This window comes from Chaetodon auriga, chromosome 13 (genome assembly GCF_051107435.1).
Source record: "Chaetodon auriga isolate fChaAug3 chromosome 13, fChaAug3.hap1, whole genome shotgun sequence".
Lineage (NCBI taxonomy): Eukaryota > Metazoa > Chordata > Actinopteri > Chaetodontiformes > Chaetodontidae > Chaetodon > Chaetodon auriga.
This window is the reverse complement of record NC_135086.1, coordinates 15,056,644-15,080,522: the sequence shown is the minus strand read 5'-3', so window position 1 is coordinate 15,080,522 and position 23,879 is coordinate 15,056,644. Positions and strand designations below refer to the sequence as shown.

Sequence of the window (23,879 nt, the reverse complement as noted above, 5' to 3'; positions counted from 1 at the left end):
CGCCGTCCCAGTTTGCCCCTTGCCGCACATTGAACCGGGTTTCGATTGAACTGTGTTTAATGTTAAATCAATACTGTGGAGGACACGCTCACACACAGCATCCACCGCCTGTAATGAGTGAAATATAGACGATCTGGTGAGACGTGTCTGTCTGGTAATCAGTGTCGAATGACCGCCCAAATGATGTTCCACTACCACAGCCGTGTTGGCGTCACTGGTGGCGCTGGCGCGTTTTGCACAGCCTCACAGCAGAGCACCTGAACGACTTCCCCGCTTCAGTCAGGTACTGTGCGCCACTTAGATGCACTTAAAATCAACCCACCTATGTGTGATACCAAAGCTTTTACTTTTATTCTCTAGAGGTAATCGCTCCATTAACCCCCATCCCTTTTCTTTAGTGCATTAGGCACTTTCCACCCAAAACGGCGCAAAGTGGAAGCGCGTAATGCAAGTTTTACACCCAGCGCACACGCTCGCTTAAAACCTCCCACAAACAGCTATTAATGGAGAGGGTTCTCCACGCAGGTGGAGCCATACGAAGGGTTACGGCAAAAATGGAGCGAGTTGCAAGATGAGCAGCACAATGCAATCTGCAGGGAATAAACATTTTGTGGCGACCAAATCGGCCCAGTGTTTATAATCAACGCAGGATTAGTTTACTCGTTATTGCCTGAGTCGCTCTAATCATCCCCCTCGCATGCGAGCAGCCGCCACCTCCTGCGGACGAGCTGCTAATGTTGATGCAAGACGAACCCTGTGTGCACACATCTAATAACCCAGTTGCGATCGTTCCGTGTGCGACGGCTCACGTCCTGATTGCTCCGAGCTGGATCTTGTTATAGATATCAGTGCTCGCTACATAGCTACAAGTGGGTTGTGCCACGTCCTTGTACTTGCCAGTAATTGCTTTGGTATTTTTAGTTTGCCGGTGTCGGGGTAATTAAAACAAATAGGAGAGATAGTGGAGACCGAGATCTCCTGTGGCTCCTTGGTCTGAGTGTTCAGAGGTTTTAGTGAGGTCAGGCACCGCAGTGTTTTCAATTAGACACCTCTGTACTAATGAAGGTTTATTAAAGTGTGAATGCTTATGCATAACAGGGCTGCTGAGTAACAGAAACGTCTACATCTCAGGATGAGGGCAGGGGGAGATGCGCTTTTATCTCCGCCTGACCTGAATGTACAAGTAGGAAAAGCACAATAATATTCAACACAATCATGTAAATTGACAAAAGATGTTTATTTTAAATTCTGTAGATTTATACAATATAAAAAAATTACACGATCCCAAAAATAACTGACATCTACAATAAATACACTTTTATTTTTCCATGATCAGTCTTAAAAAATAACGTTATTGATTTGATGCGTCATTGTTAAAAATGTCTCTGTTGTCTTTACTCTCAAATGCCTGAAAAGAGACAAGTACGATCTCTTCCTACAGTTAAGTCCTCAACAACTCACGTGTCTCTAAAGTCAGCCACCTCACCGCCATGACAGCAGCCTGTGAGAAGGGCGGGGGAGGGGAGGGGTGAGTTCAGGACGACCCCCCCACACCCCATCCCTCAGGTGGTTGACTGTGGCTCTGCTGGAACCGTCTGTGTGTCTGGTGGTCCGCAGATGCAGGCGGAAGGAGCTGTGGCAGGTCAGGATGGCTGCTGGGAAGTCCCCAGCAGGAAGAGACACAGCAGGTTCAGCACCACCAGGACCAGCACCAGCAAGGTGAGAACCTTCTGCAGCCACAGACACGTGTTCAGCTTCTGCTCCAGCCGGGAGTTGCAGGCCATCATTCGCATGAGCTGCTGTGATAAAAAAAAAAAAAAATGTGTTCACTGACCTGCTTTGTCGATCTAAACATAATGAATCAAAGGAACAATAATCAGGCTCTCAGAGATGTACAGTGATTTAAAGGAGCTTGACATTTTGAAAATTACGCTTATTCGGTTTCTTGCTAAGAGTTAGATGAGACGGTGCTGCACGCAGCCGCCCACACCCACAGAGGTCAGTACGGAAACCGACCCCTTACCCACAATTAAGCCGCAAAGCTGCTGCTGTTACTCTCACAGTCTCTGATCACCACAAATTTCTCCCACATGTCTGACTTGCAGTGCAGGAGAAGATTGATGCCACTCTCACTTCTATGTGTTAAGTATGGAGCTGGAGCAGGGAGGCAGTTAGCTTTTCTTAACATACAGACTAAAGGTAAGGGGAAACGACCGGCCTGGCTTTCTGCCTATCAGCACCTCTAGAAATGTGTTTTCTTGCTGCATTTCAGGAATGCAAAAACAAGAATTTGTGATTTTAAGGAGAGATAAGTGCTAAACCTAGTTCCTGGTGAAAAACAATGGAGTGCAGAGTCTTATCGTCATGTGGTCGTGAGGCAATCAGCACAGAGGTGACACTGAAGTGCTGAGCGGGTGCTTAAACTATTGTTCATCAAGAAACAGTTACAGCACATCACCAAAAAACACACACTGATTTTTACATTAAGAAGTGCTGAAAAGTGTATTTTTTAAAACTGTAGCCAGGCAGTCTGACTGCATCCCTGCTCCAGCTCCATAGTTAATACACAGAAATAAGAGTGTAAAAAAACCTGAAGCTGTTCTTACACTCAAACTACATGTTATAATCAATCATATGAAGCTAAAGTTATCACCCAGTGCCTGAGTGTTCAGTTTTGGAATACGCAGTAAAAACACAAAAAATGTCATCTCACCGCTGTGTTTAGTTCCTGCTGCCCGCCGGCCCCCGTCTCCACGGGGCTGTCCCTGAGAAGACTCACTGCGGGTTTAACGCTCTCCAGAACATGACAGCGCAATCTGTGGAAAAGTCACAACCTAATGAGCAGAGGCCATCAGGGTGATGTGCAGCCTACGTGTCTCCTCTAACAACTGTAATGACAACGGCGTGGCAACAGATCATCACCAAGAGCGTGCAAATCATTTCACATACTGACTGACGTGCACAGACGCTCACCTGTGTTCCATGACCTTAGCTTTCGGCACTTCTTTCCAGAACTGCGCAAGTTCTTGTGATCCGGCATTATCCATCTCGGCGGCCATGACCAAAAATCTGTCCTGTGGAGAGGCTTGAGAACCTGCACAAAGACAGCAAAACAGTTCAAGCAAGTCAGTGCAATGTTGCTGTTTGTGGGTCTTAAATCCTTGATGGACTTCTATGTGAAAATATTGATATGAGTCTCATTACATAAAAACAGAAGTAGGACGACACACACACTATGTTCAGAACATTTAGTGCTAGACATGACTGTATTTAAAAAAAACAAAAAACACCACGGCATAAAAGCCAGACAGAAAAAAAGCTACCCTGAAATAGGCAGTGCTGATTCCTCTGAGTTATATGCAGCACACCGTAACCTACAGCTGACATTTAAGCACTTTGAAGGCCACAAAATGGTTAACTCGCACAGCACTGTCAGTTGTCTGATGGTTTGTTTGGGGGAGATGATTCTTTCATCACTCCTGAAATATGTATGTCAGCCAAAGAAAAGTGGTTTCCGGCACTTTGGGAAGGTAAGAGACTGAACCGTTTGATTATTCTGAAGTTCAACACTTCATGTGCTGTGAGTAGAGTAGAGTGCAGAGCAAAAGTGCAGTACCTCCATGTAAGGACACCACTATGTCTATGGAAGCTCCTGGTTCACAGTGGCTGCTACTGGGCTTCACTCTGTACTTCTCAGGTGCTGTGGTCCGCACCTGTGGAGACACCAGAGGCCTTGTTAGACTATGAAAAGTCAGAAAATAGGGGAAAAGGGCCACCATAATTTCCAGTAGCTCATGTTGACATATTCAAAATGCTTCTTTTGTCTGGCAAATGGTCTACATTCACTTAATGATATAACAGCAAAAATCAGCAAATCCGCACATCGTGTGAAACACACGCCGCACGCAAGCATGTGTGCGCCTTCACACTCACCTTGAAGGCCACTTGATTTTTTGTTACATTGCTCAGAATAATGAGGCTTTTTTTCTCTGTCTCCCCAGAACCAAAGCTGAGCTCCTCTGCAGGGCTACAAGGAGAGAGAGAGAGAGAGAAAGAAAAAAAACACACACTGTGAAACAGGAACTACATGAGAAAGCCGTCTGTGTGGAAACCAGAAGCTCTGGTCTTAAAAATAGAAGGATTTTGTGCTATAAAGTGTCTATTTGTCAAAGGGAGTTTCCCTTTGTTTCCCAGAATGCTTTGTTGTTTCTTTCTTATGTGTCTTATTAACACAGACTGGGCTGCTTCAATTCCCATGCCTCGCCGTCTGTGCGTCACCATTATCCTGGGACTTTTAGCTTGTCCTGCCACCACCTTCCATCACCAATTATCTGCTTCAGCTTAGGTCTTTCCTGAAGGATACAGCAGCAGTATTTTACATCGGAAAATTAAAAGCACACTTCTCAAATACAGGATTTCTGTCTAGCACGTACAATCGAGATATGGTCAAAAATCAATCAAGTGGCAGGGGAAGGAGAGATAGAGGAAACAAAACATGCGCTGTAGTCATGGGCACACAGTGTGTTGTTAGTGCCAACAGCACCAGCATCTAAATGGGCTGGAGTGACATTTGCAGGTGTGTTTGCTCGCCGTTTAATGTGCTGCAGCTGACCAGCTAGCTAATTAGCTATCTAGACTGCAAACTGACGTGAGCAGCGCACTTCTCCCCCCGTGAATGTTTGTTTGGTGGCTTATTTCAACAAGTTACGGTGCAGGACAAGACGTGTTCATGTTTGTAAGTCAGATAAGAAGGAGGCTTTAGCGGAAAAGCTAATGTGGGTTGTCGTTCAAAGTCTGTGGCTTTTGTGTTGTGAAACAGGATGTTGTTAGCGTGACCGTCGGAACATGATAGACAGCTGATGTTACTCCTGCAGATATGCTGTAGTGAAGCAAGATGTCCGTCTATGTGGTTGGAGAGCTAACTGTGTTCTCACAAATTAATGCAAAAAAAGTAAAAAACTTAAATTTATCTCTTTTGGTTTCTGATTTTGGAGAACACGTTTAATTTCAGCCGGACTTTAAGCAGGACAGGGCTCTGGTCACGCATCAAAGCTGTGAACTCTAGAGTCCGAGCGAATCTGTGGACTGAAATCTAGGGATGAGGCACTTCGCCTCGTTCTCTGACGCTCGCTGTTTTTGTGCTCTTCTCGCCAAGTTCGCAACAGTCTAACTTGGCTATAAATAGTACGTGATTTGATGAATTCAGCCTCAGTGAACACTGAACACTTACTTCATTGGGGACTTTAACTTTGCCAAGAAGAAGCTAGCAAATGGATTAGAATATTTGCTTCATATGTATAAAGCTTCCCGTTGATGCAGCTTGGCTATGTTTCATGGACTAAAACTGCTAAGAACAAAGATATAGTTTTTTCTTTTTCATGCCTTCATGTGCTCTTCTCCCCAGTAAAACAGCTGTAGAGTCTGCCGCCCGCTGGAGCTCAGAGTGAGTCTTCAGGCTCTGGAAAACCTTTGGCAAACACAAGATCAAAGCCCCCTACTCCTCTCTAAAGCCCACAGCCTCGAATTAAGGCTAACACAGCTCAGAAACATAATTGCATTTAAGGCTCATTTAAATCTGTTTATCACTATAATTCACAGCCCAGAGCTGTCAAAATCCTCACATCAAAGCCATTTCTCTGCAAAAAACAGAACTCAACGGACATTATTCATGAAAATGAGGGCTAATATCATATAGTGTGCGTATGCAAGTCTTCACTGGAGGACCAACCAGAGCATTGTGTTATTGCCGTGCACCACATTTGAAGTCGATACCACCTTTGCAATTCAATGAACGCTCAATTAAAACATGTTTGATGACACGTGCAAGAGGTGACGCGTGCTCCTTTCTTAAAGTTCAATTGATCATTGACCACTGTCTCTCACTGAACAATTGATTGGTAGTATCCTTAATTCCTGCCCACATGTGACCAGATCAATTGGGCTGTGAAGGCACAAACACATCAATAATGACTTCAGGCCTTCAGCCAATAGGCGGAGAACATTTCTGTCAATATTACATGGCAATTATAGTCTGTCTTTATGCATATGGCTCCTGAATACACATAGACTCATTTGCCACTTTGCTAGGTACACCAAGCTAAAACATTATGCAGTAATACAACATCTTACCTACGTGTATGTTATAATGTTGAGGTTTTGTTGTTTTAGTTAGCTGTACCTAATAAACTGGCAAGTGAATGTACATTTGGTCTGGACTGCAATGCGTACACAAACAACACTTGTTAGATACAGGTCGTGAACTGTCTTTATGCAAATCATTTGGTAACCATGGCGAAACGCAGCCTCTTCTGCGTACTTTGGGAATTCATTAAAAGGTGGAAGAGTTATTCTGGAGAGACTGTTGATTGACTCCTTCTTCAAAATAAGATTACATGTTACAGAGTCTGGGATGCATACAAAAAAACAAACAAACAAACAAAAAGACTTAGAACTTAAATTAGTTATTTGATGCTATGAAAAAGGGGTGGTAACATAATGACACCAGTGCAAGACGGCAGCATCCATATCTGGGATATTATACCCTCACTTTTGTGCCGTGGGATGAAGCAGAGACACGTCGTCGATCTGTATTTACAGTCACTGGTGTGCACACAGAAGGGACAGCTAGCGGACCATGAGCAAATATCTCAACCCACCTTTCAGTCCATTACAAAGTGTGTGACACAGTATTACTCTGAGTAATACAATGACCCAAGATGACAGTCAAAACCATCCAATCAATGAGTTACTTTTTTGTTATAAAAAGCCAGTGTGAGCACAAACCGGACCAGAACTTAAAAGGCAGCCATTTCTCTCCCCCTTGGTCGGGACCAAATGAACTAAACTACAGGTGTGAAGGCAACCTGAGGAGTCAACAGCGATGGTAGCGGCTCTGTGAGGCTGTGCTTACAGCAGGCACAGTGGTGCTTTGAGCTAGATGCTAATGTCAACATGCTACATTTTGACCTGATGGTGCTGATAGATGAAGAGTCAGGGGATCACCAAAGTTATTACAACTCATCCCGATGGGGGGGGGGGGGGGGGGGGGGGGTCATCATTGTCTGTACTAACTTTCATGGCAATTGATGCAACAAAGGATTCCATGCAAGAGACATTTCACTAAAAGCCAAAAATATCAAGGCAATGGGACTCATTCTCTGGAACCTCCTCTGGAATTTCCTTGCGATCGCCTGGGCGACACTGCTAGCAAGACTAAAAAGAGCATCTAATGGAAATTTGCATGCTCCTAAAAACTTCTGTGATGCACCATTTGGCAAACATCCATGTAAACAAAACACAAACTAAACTAACTGCAATGTGACCACGATCAGCTGGAGGTGAAGCACAGACTCATCGGCTGATGACACGGTGGAGGGGTGTGTGAGCAGGATGACCTACCTAACATCCAGCAGAGGGCCTTTGAAGGTGGTCTGTGGCTTCCTGGCTCCTCTGGTCCTGGTGTTGCTGTCTACTTTATCATTGTCCTCTGCCCTCAAGCTGTCTTCCAGGAAATTCACCTGAAACAACAAAGACCACTTAATTAGAAAAGACACTCAGAATACTGATAATCATGTGACCCTTATCTGGCTCCTTTGTGAAAGCGAAATGTTTGACCCTTGACCTTCATGTGGAGAATGCTATCAGTTAATGAAGCTCCTGACGTTCATTTGTCATGATTAATAAATGGTTCTTGTGAAATAAAGGCGAGGTGTTACGTTATCAAAATAGAATCTTCCTTGAAAAATGTATTTTTTCCTTTTCCTGAGAAACCCCTGTGATGATTCTTGACCCTTGTTCCTAGTTGGCTCCAAAATGAGCAACAAGGAACAACAAGCAGCAAGTCTACTGGAGAGCGGCATGACAAAAACCTCCCCGCAAACTCATGACTCTTAACAAAACAAAGAACCTTGAACGAAAGTAAATCAACCACAGCAGAAGTCATAGTATCACTCAAGGACAGTTTCACTTCAGCAAAACATCCACAAACTTTGACCCAAATCATCAGCAGACAGATCAGAAGACCCTACAACAGCTGACAGGATAGAAATTGTGAAGCGTCTGTGGACACTATAAATAAAGCACGTGACTTGGGGAAATGGATGCTTTCACAGTGCTGCTGGCACCACATATTTTATAAAAACAGATGGTGAGAGTGAGCATATCATGGGAGGAAAGGAGGGAAGGGGCCAAAGGTGAGTGGGCTCTGCATGTGATGGGAACATTTGTGAGTCAGAGGGGAAGTGTGTCATTTGCTGCGATAAGCAACAAACCATGTCATCTTAATTAAACGGCCGACTGTCATGCAACTGCCACAATGAAGACATCAAGAGATAATCAGCTGCTGATGAAATGTCTCCATTTATTTGTCATTTTAAAGAGCAAGCTCAACACAATTAGGTAATAGTGTGACTAGAAGAAAGCAAAACATGCTCAGGCATTAATAAAAAAAAAAAAAAAGAAACTTTGAAATTGTAGGATTAGAACACAGGTTTTAGAATTAAAAGTACAGTGTTTCGGTGAGAATAGCATTGGCGCTGCTTTTGCCATATGCTCATACAAAATTCTGCTATAGAGTAACAGAGAACCAAATAAATTTATTTTAAGAAACAAATGCAAAAAACCTCCCACTTACACTATAATATTCATGCACAAAGAAATAAATAGATCATTATAAAAGGCATCTAAAATGAGAGAACGCAATTTCTACACATTGTGTGTAAAATATGAAATTCCCAGACAAAGAAATCATTGAAGATTTTATAGTATGCTAAATGGAAAAATTAGTGAAATGCTCATTAGAAAAGGTACCTATTCATCATACAGTACATATTAAGGCATAAAACAAGGTATTAAACTAGCAGTCTCCAGAGTCACAGACCTGGTAAAGGACAATGTTAGAGGACAAGGCACAGGAGGTTTCTGTAAAAAAGTTCCCTCGAAAGCAAGCGTGGTTAAAGATGTAGTGCTAAAGGTTAATAACTTAGGCGGCGGTAACAAAATGGTGATTACATTTAGTAGTTTTAAATCTGAATTTCGAAGATAAAATTCTTAACGGGCAGCAGTGACAGTGCCAGCTGTTCTGTTGGAGCTGATCATAATGTGAAACGGGTCTCGCTTGGTTCAGTGTTTACATGATATTGTGCAAAAGGTAGGCTACACCATTTAGCCTACATCCCTTGAGAACAAAGGCAGAAATGTTGTTGTCTTTGAACAGTGCAGTACAATTTAGAGGGTCAAATTGAAATGTGAGGTCCAGGACAGGTCACGGGGTGAACATGTCCAGGGGAGTGACGACATCAGTCGACTGTGAAGGAGGCGCACTCACGATAATTTGGAGTCACGTGAGTGCACCTGCCTTCCCAGCCTGTAGAAATCTTCCGGGCTGTGAGCTCCTTGTGTGGGTGTGATCCTAACACTGCCTTACCACCTCCAGCCCTTGTTTCAAAACAGAGAGAAAGGCAATTAGCTTCCTGAAGCCGCCGTGTTGTCAGCGCAGAGCTGCCTGGAACCCAGAAGAATTCAAGTTGGAATGGGTGGTGGTAGTTTGGGGAGGGTGGGGGTTTGTTTATTTGGACGTGGAAGGAATGTGTTCAGACGGCCTTGAAGAGCCCACATGCTGGTCTATTAACACAGTGCCACAGGTCTAGTCACAGCACAGGCGACCACAGATGAGGTTTAATTCATAATGCCTGATGAAATGAGTTCCCTCTGTGCGAGCAGAGTGCCGGAGATTTGAAAACATACCAAGAGAAAGTGAAGACACTGCAACTCCAAAATAATTCCCCTAAGCTCTCATATTAAATCTTACCACCTCTCTCTCTCTTAACCTTGACTTTCTTGATACTGTGTTTGTTTTAGATACTCCTTTTTTGGCAAACATCCTACAGTATAACAGCAAAGCCTTGGATGATTGCGCTCTTGGCCAAAGGGTGGGGTTTGCACAGTTTGTGAACTTCAGAATTAGTGTGTAACCTTCATCGTACCAGAGGTCACATGAATATCAATTAACAGTCATTTGAATTACTAAACAATCCACCCTTCAAGGTTGGCATTTCTAAAAAAAAAAAAAAAAACACCCTCCTCTCACCTTGGATATTTCCCTCGGGAGCATTTTGATTGACGTCAGACATATCCACACATAAACTCACTAAAGAGTTGTTTAACTAGTTTCTCTGGCTAACCTGAAGAGTATCTCATCCTCTCCCACAGCGCTGACTCAAATGTTTTGATATTCAACACCTCAGAGGCTTGTAGTGCTTGTTAAAACAAAGCTATGGGGTTTTAGTACCTGGAGATGAAACTAAGCCACGAGCGCTCTAATCGGTCGCTCCGGACCCTTTCTGTGGGGTTAGTTTCTCTGGGAACGTTCATGCCCCTCGCACCAAAAGTATGCCGCAAAGAACGTGAGGTGATGTAATTTTTAGATTTTACAGTAAGAACGTTAACAAACCCGAACTCGTGCCCGTCGATTACTGAGACTAACAATGGACTGATTTGCATATCTCTGCTTTGTAAATTTAAATCTGTTGTGCATGACCAATGTGGTGTTTATTAACAATGGGAGCACTATTTGTTTGTTGGGGCTTAGGAGGCTCATGGGAGCAGCTTCGGGTGATGCAGCACCGCTACGTCTCTCCGGCTGATATAGTTTGTGTCTTATAGGCAGCAAAACCTCTCAACAGCTTCTATAAACGACAGCACAGTTATGTCCTAGTCCACACATCAAAAGTAGGTTAAGCCCAAGTCTGCTGCTCCCTACTGCGACAGCAAAACAACAAGATATCTGTAAATAAACAGCTGCAACATTAAATCACTACAACATACATACAAGTTTTCAATAGTCATTCCCTGATGCCGGGCATATCCTGAGATGGCCTCATTTAATGCCCCCCTTCTATTTCCATGCAGGCTTTCTCTGCATGCTGCAAGCTTGAAAAGAAGCTAAATAGATTATGAAGCGAGGGCTGGATTGTCCTGTAGGGAGTGATGTGACATAAGCTGCAACCTGGACTGCAAGTAGGTAAAATTTGGTGACACCACAGTGAGAGGGATGTTGACGGTGGCTGTAGACATATTCAAGATGAAGCCTGCGGGGCGTGTCAGTGATGGCGTTTGGCGGGAACGGGAATCTAGCCACAGCAGGGAAGAGCTTAAATAACTGACTTGACAACCTCTGTGGATCATACGAGGAGCTGAGAGGATGAGAGAAGCAGAGTGCTGACTGTGATGCGGGGGCTTTGTTGGCCAAAGACATTAGGAGTCACCTTCACTGAGACAATGAGCAAGAGCTTAATGTCGTCCAAATCGGGCCATTACTTGCCACTTAATTCACAGTTGTCCCCACAGAGTGGTCTGATTACATGCTGTAAGCTCAGGCTCATCTTAAAGAAAGAGAGCGAAAGAAGAAACTGGAGGAATCTGTGACCATAGAACATCTGATGAGTAGCTGAATGTCACATCTACACAGTAAGAGGTGAACACTGCCTGAAACACCAGAAATCTGAATTTATCATGACTCAATCACTCTCAGCTAATGTTACACATGACAGCAGCTACACTGATGACAACAGAAACACTGGTCCTGCTAACTAGATTAGTTTTAACACATTTATATGCCAGTTTTATTTAAAAATATAACACTTACTCATCTATATTCAGATAGACAAAGAGATCAAATTAACAGACCCCCGCATATTTCTACTGAGTCCTGCCAAAGTGGAGAATTACACAACACACAGGGAGCAGTCCTGCCTTATACTGTAGGGAAAAGAAATGGTGAAGACATGTTTTCATGTGGGTCAAGGGTTTTTTTTTAGCACTTCTACATTCTGAAAGGCCTGATATTAACTACATATGTAGAAAGCTGAAAGATAATGTACCTTTTTGGGCTTTGCCGCAACCTCAGAGTTGAAGCTGGACTCAAGTGCATCTTTGCTCTCCATTTCACCCTCTTTGCTCTCCGTCTCGTCCTCGCTAACAATAGGCCCGTTGTCACAAATGGGCGTTTGGAAATCGTCATCAGGAAGAGGTGGGTAGCTGTACTTGAAGGGGTCCTGGAATGTAGCCAGAAAAGCGTGTACATCAATTTAAATGGCTCATTATTCAGTCATCAAAGACGTTCAGTATGAATGTCCTAGAAAGTCCCATGATTTGCAGATAAATAAATATAAAAATCAGGCGTATGTAGGGGGAATTCTGTTAGCTACTGTTGCTGTCAACAGCTGTGACCCGACAAACCTGATCAACATCTCTTTCAGTGTGGGGAGTGTCAACAACCACAAAAAACTGCACATTACTAATATTAACGACTTGACTACAGTGCAAACACTGCTCAGGATAGCAAATATATTTCTTACAATGGTATATATTCAGAATTTGTTTCATATGATTAAAGCTTGCATAACATAATGGCTGCATCATCATTAAAATATGATCCGACCGTCGGACAGACATTGATTTAATAAGGCTAGTTTGGAAATTTGGAATATAACACATAAAGCAAGACATAATAACATACCGTTCCACCCATGTGAGGTGGCAGGTACTCAGGGTCTATGAATGTCTGGATCTCAGATTTTGATGCAAACTTGAGCTTGCTGATGGCCTCGGGACCCAACCATGACTTGACAATCTTCCATGCAGCTAAAAGAGAGACAGGCTTATGCTCAAGATGTCAGTAATCACATTTTATTTAGATGAGTTAGCAACAGACATAAAAGTATACAAGTTTGTATGGAGTTCTCACCATTCATGATCCAAGGCATATCCACAATGATCATTTTGGCTGAAATGATGCAAAAGTAGAAAGTTTGTCAGTGAGAACTGTGTTCAAAAATCCACAGGTTTACTATTAATGAATGAATATAACATGTGGATAAATGTTTGTTGTGCTTTTATAACAAAGTTTATTACTTACCTAAAAACTTTGGATAATATACTTTGAAGCAATTGATAACGTATTTCACAAACTCCATGTCCTGAAAGGCAAAGTCAAACAAAAAATGGACATAAAAAGCGGAACCACACAAAGGGCTTCAACTATAAAAGACGCTTTATGGATTTCCAGCAGGGAGAATGTTTGTTCACTCTTAACCACCTCTAGATCTGCAGTGACCCACTTATCAGAAAAGGAAAATTCATTATAAATTCCTCTACACAATCCACCGCTCAATCCCTCTCAAATGGTACGTGTGAGAAAGACTTGCAGATGTGATTTCATCATGTTTTCAACGTGCTGTTATATGGTGTTTTGTCACCATTGATTGCACCACCTAGATCTCACAATTTTTATCATTTCAAGGCCACAATCTTCCTAAGAACGAGTAAAAAAAAAAAAAAAAGAGTTCATAGTAGATGGCTTAGACTGAAATGCATTTTCTCCAAATAAATAATAAAGGGCTCCTGATTCAAACTGGTGATTAAGTTACGCTTTAGATTGCGACTGATAGAAAATCTAATCATGGCTAAGAGATAAAATTCGTACTCTAAATCTCATCTACAAAGCACATATCCAGGTGAAAAGTTCTGCCCCGTGTTATACATTTTTGAGGAATAAATATTCATCTTAATGTTAATCAGGATCATCAAACAAACAGCTGATATGTCAATAGATACAGGCCTGCTACCTTGGCAAGGCTCCATAATTGGCTAGAAGCCTCATTGCTATGCAGGAGACTCACTCCCGAGCCTTAATGAGATCATACAGACTACCCTTGCTCGAGCTCGTACTGTGGTTCAACAAGCCTCAATAAGGCTGCTTTCCAAACTGATCTCCTAATCCACTCGTTTCATATTTGAGCTGCACAGCTATTTATTCTTTATGCCTTGCTTGTGTTGGTTTATTTGTATTTAATTGAGCCATTTCTCCTGAAGAGGGCCCAGCCAATGAAATACTCTCGCTGACAGAGAGCTTCATCAAGGAGCTAACGCATGCGACACAGTGAGTCTTGCGGATTAGACAGTCCACTCGAACTGACCAACGGGATTTAAAGGTTACTTTAATCTCCAAAGTGTAAAAACCACTGAAGAGCACCAGTCCCTGCAAGACCACAGCTCAAATGGCAAGAAATGTGAGGCTACTAAACAGCATTTAAATGACAGTCACAGCGAGAAAATGGTGTTTTTCTGATGTAAGAGTGAAGCTTATTTAACAGGAAGGCAATTTTTTTTCAGGAACGGAGGACATAACGACAAGACATTAAGATAAATTAAAACTTGGATAACAGCATGACACATAAATTAAAAAAAAGAAGTGTTTCCCTTGAAACACCATCATCATGGACTTACTATGTTGCTGAGGCCAGACTCTGCCATGTCAAACACAACAGTGAGTGGCATCCCAGGTTCTTTCTTTGCGTACCGCTCCAGCCAGAAAGCAACGTACTTCTTCTTGTCCAAGATTGTTTTTGTATCCTTCACGTGTAGCTTTACTTTGAACCAGACTAAAAACAATAAACAGAAAATAAGAATGATGATTTTAAGTGATAGAGGTTTTGTATGTGTGTAGAATTTCAGCGACGGATAAGCACTTTTAATGGAACAGATATTTTGTCTAACAGTTAAAGGCTAATTTGTGAATGTATAATAATAGAGTTTATTTTAAGTAGGTCTGTCATAGAACAGGTACGTACAGAGTTTGTTGCCCTCTTTGTCATAGCCGTGGAGGTAGACAGCGCCAGTCTCAAACATCCATCTGGGAATGCTGCTCTCAGTGAGATCTGAAAAACACAAGCAGACACAAATTACACAGTTAACTGTTATGTGTTATAATCTACAATATATACAGAACATGGCACTGTAAGCAAAGGGCTATGGTTGACTGTAAGGTTTCTACAAATATTCTAGACTATTTCCATCCTTAATTTAACTATTGAAAAGGCAGAAAATACCTTAAATTTAAAAATGTTCATTGTTTTTCATAACCATCATTTTCATCATGTCCATACTCAGCAAAGCCAATTCGTTCTATTCCTGGAGATGAGTCACCATAAGCACAAACATCACTGAAACTGGTCTTCAAGAACCTACATGTATAAAACATAGATGTAGGTATGTATGTATGTATGTATAAAACATACATGTAGGTGAAACATGGCGGGACATCTGTATTCTCCAGTGTTCTAAGAGGAAGTATTTCACTTACCACAACTACAGTTTTACAGGACTTATTCCAGTTTCCCCAAAACCGAAAACTGCTTGAATTCACAGAAAATAACACACTTGTCATCAGCTTTGGTCAATAGACGAATAAAAGAACTAAAAATATTTGACCCCTGGATCCTAATGACTTGAATAAATCAGATTTCCTAAAAACAGCTGTTTGACAAATTGAATTTGCTGGATTAAGGACTAACAAACAGTAACGTCAAATTCCTCAGACAACAGAAACAGCGGGGATTGTTCTCGGGGGTAGCCTATGCATGGAGATACGTGTGTTTAACACACAATGACACTCTGTCTGGGTTCATCCCAGAGCAGCACAAAGACAACCACTGATCTGTGTTGCAAGCTTGCAAACATCGAAATATCACAATGTCAACAGTTCTACTTTTAGGTTGACTGGATATTGAACTTCAATAGTTCTTTGCAACTATCAAAAAGACTAATGTACCAGAAGCTGACATTTAATGACGGTCAGATTCATTATCTTGTTTACTTACTCTCTGATCATGCAATTCATGATTTAAATCACTATTTTATTTAGGGCAAAGCTCCTGGAGGACTGCTTCTGTTTTAACAAGTCTTCCTGTTTGAGAACTTTGGCATCTTTTGTTAAATGAAAAGATGTTTTTGTAGAAAAACATGATACATTTTGTCAATGTAAAAAAATATTATTTTGGCAGCCATTTAGTATCAAAAAGGAGGCTGTCCAGCCTTACTTTTAGGTGTTGTGAAATTGTGCGTATCACATTACAAACTCTTCGGCGTGGTTTCTTACCGTTCAGACCAAGCTCTTTTCTCCACTGAAGACTTTCATCTATCATTTTCAAGGCATCCTCAACAACAAACAGTCTCCATGTCAGGTAGCCTTCCACCAGAGCATCATCACGTTGAAGCCTCTCCACATCTCTGGAGTCATATTTTTCTGCTGACTCTGTAAACATAACCCAAAGGCTCAATCACATGACGGTCAAATTAAAAAAAGATATGGCACAAGGTCTCACTTTCGATCAGACTGAATTTTTATGCTATTAAAACCATAAAGATCCTGTTGTGCTGTGTACTCAAACAGAGCCCACCTGGAGGCCATAATGTCATACCCACAGACTGTATTAGTCTAAACTAACATGTGGCCATACAGACCTAACGTTAGCTAGTTATTCTGTTGGAGCTTATCTGGGCTCTGAGCATTTAGGCCATGATGTAATCAACATAACACAGTAAAGTAACCGCTAACTATAACTAGTAGACAGTTAAGTTACAATAACAGGATATTTCGAGCAAGCCTCTGTAACCAATTAGAAAGTGGTTGCTCAGAAAGTGGTTGCTCAGAAAGCAAGTCAATGTCAGCTTATCCACAATAACTGTGTTACCTTGAAGGAACTCATTCTGAAATCTCTGTCTTGTCTCCTCGATTTTCTTCTCAATATCCTGTCAAAAGAGTTCGTTCAGGTTAGACATGTCCTTCGTTTCAACAGACTAAATAGTGAAATATCTCAGACGCTTTCTAACGGTAGTTCACGATACCTGCGCTCCTTCGTATTGTCCGACTTCAGCCATATTCAACTGTCCCCGAGTTTCCTTCTCTGTTTCCTTGTTGAGCTAGCTAGTTAGCTAACGTTTAGCCAGATGAATCAGTGCAAAGTGCGAAACTGACGTCCCGTCGTTGCCATTTTGGTTCCAACCGTGGCCACACCTCTCCGTGTGTTGTTTGTTTGTTTGGCCTGAAAGCAGGGGGAGTGTTGACTTGTATTCAAGATCACAAGAGAGGTGTCCTCATTCACACACTTGATTCGTTCAAGTGCAACTAGCGAGCTTATCACTTTAGCTTGATGTCGTCAACTCACTACTGTTTACCAACTCACACCCACAATGCACTTCGGCTGACAGGAAGCGTTTGATTTCAGTTGGCGCGCCGCTAGCGCTGTGTGACACTCGGAGTGAAAGGTTGAGTACGGCTAAATGTCTCTTTCACCATTAAGTTCAGCTAGTAGTCGTCCACTTGTATATCTTAGTCAGACTTCTGTCATAAAAGTTACTGGTCCCAACTAAATAAAAAGGTTAACTCCAAATGTCGATAAGGAGGAAGCGAAACTGGTAGGCACTTCTATTACATAATGAATAAACTTTTCTCGGGAGATTTTAACCAAAATCCTCACCGGCTGTCCGTCTCTGGAAAGATAGTCGTATTTAAGTGTAAACGAGCTTCGGCAACAGACGAGAGCGAAAGAAGTGAGCTAATTTTCTGCAGCCTCTCATTTGAACGACGCGACAACGCGTTCCTGAAGGCAGCTGATGGATCGGCTGTCATCAGCGGGAGAAGACCGTCGCACGTGGACGTTGTGAAATGCAAATGTGCCATAAATGTTCAGAGGAGACTCATCGCACCGTTTGTTTTAGTGACAAAGAGGAGAGAGAATGGAGAGGGCTTCCAGTATAGTCTGCTCACACTGAGCAGCTCAAACGTACTGGAGCCCTGCATTGAGTTTAAACTCCCTTATCAACTAAGGGAGAACGTGTCAATCCTCCAGGGCCCCACAGTGTTGTGGAGCCACGCAGGTTATGTCTACTATACATCTCTGCAGGCAGGAGAGGTGAGACAGATACCCCTTCACTTGTCTCACATTGTTGTTGGAGAACTTCCCCTCCTCAAAGACCAGATATTTATTCTCGGACTGCAAAAACTTTCAGAACAGTGCTCGGACAATCAATCCACAAGCCAAACCCTGGGTTATTTTGTTGAGAGTGGACACGTGTTTGATGGCGCTGTGATTCTGCCTCATCCCTATGTTTGCATCACACGGTGCATCTCGGTGCTCTCAGCTGAAAGAGTGGACGGTGATGGGATGCTGAAATCTGCTGTGGTTGCAGCAACATCTAATCAGCAGCTCGTTCATTTTGAGAATGGCGTGGTGAAAGACGTGTGTCAGCTTCCCTTTGAGCAACCTGAGAATATTCAGGTGGTCAACACAGGAAGAAGTGGCTGCCTGTTTGCCATATCCTTTCAGCAGGGCCATGTGTGCGCTGTATGGAAGGAAACATTTCAGGTATGTCGACATGGGGTTTCAGTATCCATGCTCTGTATTTTCCACAGCTCTAATGTCGTTCGCTTTAAGACTGCATTGTTAAACTCTCTTTTTCAGATAGCCTCTTGCTGGTCAGACGTCAGCTCGCTCCACGTGGATGACTTCTTGGGATGTGGATCAGACCAGATGCTGTTGGTTTTTAAGGATCACGGCGCAGCAGGACAGCCGTTGGAAAGCTTCCTCCTAACTGACCTCTGTGGCATTTCATATGCTGTAAGGCATCGTCTTCCATCACACACACTATGCTAGTTCACAGTTACATTTATTCATGGCAGAAGTTACTGATAGAAAATCCATGTTTTTAGCGCTGCCAGGACAATGAAGCACCAAAAGCATCACCTTCTCCGCCAGAGAACTATCTCCTCACTCTTCAAGCGTTAGAGTCCAGACTACAGGTGAGCTTTGACGAACTATTACAGCAGCGGTTCGTCATTTGTCTCCAATATATACAATCGAATGTGATCTCTCGTTCAGAGTGGATTGAGCGTGCTGCAGGAGCTTCAAAGAGAAGTGAGAGTTAAGGAAAGAGTTCTGCGGCAGTCAGTCCAAGCCCTCACTGATGCGGTCTCGGAAAGAGAAACTACTGTCACGCAACCTGAGCAGGTATGCAGTATTCATTTTCAGAAGGATGAGAAATGCTGGAATTTAAACGTATTCAACTTCTTTTTTCTATAAAACTGTGAGTTGTGTTATTGCTAATCCCCCACCCCCCCACCCCCCCAGTCGTTAGGGTTTGCTCCAGCACTTGTCACTCATGTTGATAAGTGGTCATATTTAAAATGGCACCTCACATGAGGCAGTCAGCGTTCCTAATGCTGCCACTGGCATTGAGGAAGCAAGAGCAAATTACAGCCAATGAAAACAAATGCCACAAATGTTTCCTCGTCTCTTGGCTTTGCTGCTCACGGTGTCATTTCGTTTTTGAAAATTTGTTTCGTGCCGTGTTCATAAACCTCACCTTGAAAGCTTCAACCCACCTACATGAAGGCTTTACTGATACAACAAACACCCACAGCAAGTGTTGTGTATGGCCGAAGAGTAACAGACGAGACACGTTTCAAATCCTAGGAATGACAATGCTGCATTTTGACAGAACTGATCACCGCAACAACTCTTTGTTTTTAAAGAGCATTTAAAAAGTCCATTACATGTGTGCCCAATGAGCCATTGTTCAAACTGAAATGTCTGACATAAACTGCTATAACCGTCAATGCTGTCACACACTTGTCATTACTGATTATAGTCTTTGCACTTTCTGTCCAGGAAGGCCTTATTGCTCTGTGGGACTCTGATGATGAGTCAAAGGAAGAAGCCTCAGATGACAGGACACAAGACATGCCAGCAGTGTCTTCAAAACCTCAAGTTGACAAGCTGTGGCATCGTATCGCTGAGGACCGAATGATTGTGGGAGTGATACTAACTGCTGACAGCTCTGTGTAAACATGATTTTGTGTTATAATTGAAGTGGATTGTGTATATTTTCTGTGTGTGCGGCCTTCCCAAATATGGGACTCGACATTATCCAAACACTTTTCTTTGCTCGTCCAGTCGATGTCTCGTCTGGCATAATGACTTCATCTGGTTGAGTGGATGCATGTGTGTGCGGTAAAGATATGGGCAAAATTAATATGCACTCCTAAGCGAGAAGTACTACTGCCCAGCTGTCAGAGCGCATCATTGCCGTCTGATAAGATTTGTCAGAACTTAAACATTATGCCGCCTTTTGTTGAAGGTGATCGCTCGTGTTGAGTAAATCACATCTGTGAGGTGAAATTTGGACTTGTCTTCAAAGAACTTCAGAGTCAATTGATTAAGTCAATGGTGAAGTCTTGTAAAGAAACCTAATCTGTGTCAACAAATAACATGAACTGATTAAGGATGGGTGTCTTTTCCTCTGATTGCTCCCAATTTCATCTGAATTTCGCTAAGGCGGATGAAAGGTGGCTAGGTGGTCACTATTGCAACACATTTTTAATTACTCAAGATCAGGTTCTTCCATCCACCTGTGTCTTTTTTAAAATTTGAGAACATGTGGAGGAAACCTGCTTCTGGCACTGATTGCCTCAAGAGCCCATACTAGCCCATGTTGGTTTGATTGGCACTCTCATCCAGCTGATGTAATTTCACCACCTCGGAGAAATCGGTGTTGTTAATCGGTTCACGAGCACTCACACTTTCATTCACACACACACACTTTGTATTTCCGTATCTGATTTCCAGCCTGATTACCTGCTGTCCATGCGATATCTGATCATTAGTGATGTGTTATTTTTGTTCCAGACCGGTGACCAGTGTGAGCTTATCCATCCTGACAGAGACGGGCCAGAGCTCAACGCCCGCAGTCATCCAAACCCAGAGCCAAGTGTTCTGGCTCCCTGCACCCTGCTCCTCATCATCATCCGCCTCCTCCTCCTCCTCTGCCTCCACGTTCCCGGAGCCCGCAGCCAAAAGAAGCAAGCAGCACAATGATCTCAACACGTACAGACTGGCTGTGACTGCTGTGACCAGGCTGACACCTCTGTTGAACTCTGGCTGTGTCAAGTGCTGTGTCATGCTCCATTACGTCCAGAGCCGAGATGCTTTTGCCCTTGTGAGCAACCCAACACCAGCTTTCCTGCATTGTGGTCAATTTGCTCTAGACATCTGCAGTGACTTCCAAACCCAACTGTTGAAAAACCCTGAAATCAAAACAGGTAAAAATCACAAATGCCCACAACTCTAGATTTGATTTTTGACACATGGATGTTCATGATTGTCTTCTTTTTGTGTCCAGATGAGGTTAAAGAGGACCTGCTGAGTCTGATGGCAGTGCTGGACCACTGGGTCTTCCACATAAACTCTCCCGATCACAGCTTAGGTGATATAAATGGCTGGATTCAGAAAAGAGTGGGTTGTAAGAGGATAGAAGTGAGCCCACAGTATCTACTGTTAAATTCTTCAGGACCATCTGCTCTCATGCTGCTGCGCTGGCATCAGATAACCCCTTTCCAGGGGGAACTGTCTGTCCACTCCAGGTAAATCATTTTCATTTGCAGAGACCAGTAAGATGGCTGTATTACTGACCTCAGAGTTGTAGGTTGTGATGGTTTGGATAGTATTGGGTTTAGGCCATTATCATTTGATCAATTCATAAAGTAAAAGTGTGTATTTTTCATCTTTACGTTAAAGGGGCCTTGTGTTTACATGTAGTGTTACTTACCAAAACATATTGTGTGTATCCAAGAGATGAAACAAGGATAATGAATCCAATCTAAAACTCTTTTAGTACTGCTTTTGTTGGTGCATTACAGCTGCCTGTAGATCAGTGGAATAATGTGAAACCATTGACAGGAGTGTGTATTGCATCACCCACGTGTGTGTTGGGGCATCTCATGTATCGATATAAGTAATTTCATATGCAGATCACAATGAATATATCATGATATAGCTCATTTTCTGTACATTCAGTCTCCACATGGAAATCCCTACGCCTGATTACATTTTGAATTATGTACTCGATAAATAAAAGGTAATTACTCATATTAGATTATTTTCCCCTTTTATTTAGATACTTTATACAAATATTCATTAGAGAATGTAACAAAGTATAAAATATTATTGTATGAAATATCAAAAGGTTAGTAGAAAACACCTTTGAACTGTAGTTGCAAACAAAATAAATATAGGTCTAAAATGTGAACATGGTCAAAATAAGAAAACCAAACACCTTTAACAGTAGAGCTGTTTGAATTGTAGAAGGAAACTCTCCTGTTCAGAATTATGTCCATGTTTGTTTGTGTTGCCTTCATGCAGATGTCCTGCCTGCGTCTGTACCACGCGGAAGAATGCAAACGATAGAGCATAGTACCAAACGATAGCACCAGCGTGCGCGTGCATGTGCACAAGAACAAATAAAATGGGGACCCACTCTGCTCCATAGCACCGCTAAAGGTCAAAAACTGCACATAGTACCTCTTTAATAAGTCTTAATTTGACCTTTTATATTCGGCTGTCTTAATGCCATTTTCATGCTTTTATGAAGAACCTCCGTTGGTTTGCATAATTTCCAATATAATATGCTGCTAATTTGATAGTCATGTTCTGTGTATTTGAACTCGACTACGAGGGACCCTTGAATTATTCAGTTTTATTTAGAGGACTAAGAACCAAGGAAGGTAGCTCCACAAGTAGAAGTGGCCACTGCTCAGTTAATATTAATGGCTTCAAAGTAGAGAAGGCTTTGAAGTTAACGCAGATGCACGTCGGTGTGCTGTTCTACTGAATATCAAAGTGATTGTCACTTTAAGTGCTCTGCTTGCCAGAGAAATTCTACAGATAATCTCTGAACAGGTCGGTGGGTGTGAAGCAGCAGAGAAATCACAAACATTGATAAAAGAGGACATCAGTAAAAATGTATGATTGTATGATAACATGTGAATTGTGGCTCTGTTGTCCCTTTGCAGCCAGTTACAGATGCTCCAGCTCCTGGACGCTCTCTTGGCTTTCCTCCCTGTGTCCTGCTCTGTCCAGCCTGTCAGAGGTACAAGAGGGCAGGACACAGCTCAAATATTTTCTTTGGCATTGGAGAAAGAGGTGATGTCACTCCGCAACTGTGCGTCATTGCTGCTTTGTACAGAAGAGGAGGAGGAGGAGGGGAGGAAGAGCCTCGAACACGAGGAGACCCCTGAACCAGCCTCTGCAAAGGGGCTCCAGAGATGTAGAGAGGTGTGGCAGCAGGAGGTGGAGAGGAGTAGGATGAGGTTGAGCCCCCTGGTGGATGTGGGGCGGTATCGTAGGCTGACCCGAAGCATGTTTGAAGCCCAGCTCGACGGGGACTTGGCAGCTCTCCTGGACATTCAGAGAACTTTGGAGAGCTAATATGCTGCACATGCAACATGGTTATTGTTGGAAATCCCATCGCCAAGTCTGTTTCCTGGGCAAGCAGCGAGCATCAGTGGGAGAAAGAAACATAATATTATGTGTTAATCACTAAAAGGCAAGTGCATCATGTATGCGCTGCACCTTTCGCCTGGACTGAGATCTCCCCTCGGTGCTGGCTTGAACTGTGTGTGTCTGCTCTCTCTCAGACAGCCTCTAGGGGATTATATCTGCCGAGTGTCTGTTGCTGTGTGGAGCCTCAGCCTATTTCTATTGGATCACCTCCTGGGTTTCGCAGCCTTAATCTGATACTGATGTGATGCCTCTCATTCTTCTGTTCATGCCTCTTTAGAACCAAAAACCCTCTTTAATGTTCGCTGCTGCGTGCTCTTCAGTAGGCGACAGAGACCGCTTTCATCCCAGAGTGGGAAACTGTTTGTGTTATGAATAAAGACAACAGATGATGGTAGAGCAAGGGGTTATACATCTGCTCAGTGGCTGGAAGTTGACTGAAAGCTTTTAGTGGTACTTTCGCCTCATGGTTCAGTTATTTTCCTGTGAAACGATGTAATTCAGAAAGTCCTTGGATGCCGTCGCTCCTGTGATGCTGCACAGGCTGTCAGCGCTGCTAGTTAAAACACCATCAGCCCAAGTAAACATCAGACCCACTTTAAAAGGACTTGGGCTTTGCTGGGTAGATAAGCTCAGTGGCGGCTTGACCAGGAGTGTTTGCTGAAATGGCTGGTGAGGTTTTTTTTTTTTCCTCCCAGTGGGGGC

The 23,879-nt window shown here is 42.9% G+C and overlaps 2 protein-coding genes across 3 annotated transcripts; one reads left to right on the top strand and one right to left on the bottom strand.

Moving 5' to 3' along the window:
* Positions 1–1,218: 1,218 nt before the first annotated feature.
* Positions 1,219–17,012, bottom strand: mospd2 (motile sperm domain containing 2). Of its 2 annotated transcripts, none has more exons than XM_076747278.1 (15): positions 16,687–17,012; positions 16,533–16,590; positions 15,938–16,093; positions 14,631–14,717; positions 14,287–14,441; positions 12,917–12,977; positions 12,746–12,784; positions 12,518–12,642; positions 11,880–12,053; positions 7,399–7,517; positions 3,934–4,027; positions 3,617–3,713; positions 2,974–3,094; positions 2,714–2,816; positions 1,219–1,799 (listed from the first exon to the last, which is right to left on the bottom strand). In XM_076747278.1, exons 1-15 carry the CDS (start codon positions 16,717–16,719, stop codon positions 1,644–1,646), a joined length of 1,578 nt encoding a protein of 525 aa, XP_076603393.1. In that variant the 5' UTR covers positions 16,720–17,012; the 3' UTR covers positions 1,219–1,643. The 2 variants fall into 2 exon arrangements, with proteins under 2 accessions (XP_076603393.1, XP_076603394.1); XM_076747279.1 differs by having other exon boundaries at positions 1,219–1,796.
* A 264-nt stretch (positions 17,013–17,276) lies between these two features.
* Positions 17,277–23,879, top strand: fancb (FA complementation group B). The gene is made up of 8 exons (XM_076747246.1): positions 17,277–18,206; positions 18,303–18,458; positions 18,551–18,640; positions 18,720–18,848; positions 19,509–19,681; positions 20,526–20,938; positions 21,019–21,259; positions 22,688–23,879. Exons 1-8 carry the CDS (start codon positions 17,277–17,279, stop codon positions 23,100–23,102), a joined length of 2,547 nt encoding a protein of 848 aa, XP_076603361.1. The 3' UTR covers positions 23,103–23,879.

Excerpts from the sequence above, each read along its gene's own strand:
- mospd2 (XM_076747278.1), bottom strand. The coding sequence starts at position 16,719 with ATGGCTGAAGTCGGACAATACGAAGGAGCGCAG. Across the intron at positions 7,518-11,879 it reads TTGCGGCAAAGCCCAAAAAG|GTGAATTTCCTGGAAGACAG; the intron begins GTACATTATCTT and ends TTGTTGTTTCAG. Across the intron at positions 4,028-7,398 it reads GGCCCTCTGCTGGATGTTAG|CCCTGCAGAGGAGCTCAGCT; the intron begins GTAGGTCATCCT and ends CTCTCCTTGTAG.
- fancb (XM_076747246.1), top strand. The coding sequence starts at position 17,277 with ATGAATAAACTTTTCTCGGGAGATTTTAACCAAAATCCTCACCGGCTG. Across the intron at positions 18,459-18,550 it reads TCTGTGGCATTTCATATGCT|CGCTGCCAGGACAATGAAGC; the intron begins GTAAGGCATCGT and ends CCATGTTTTTAG. Across the intron at positions 19,682-20,525 it reads CTAACTGCTGACAGCTCTGT|ACCGGTGACCAGTGTGAGCT; the intron begins GTAAACATGATT and ends TTTTTGTTCCAG.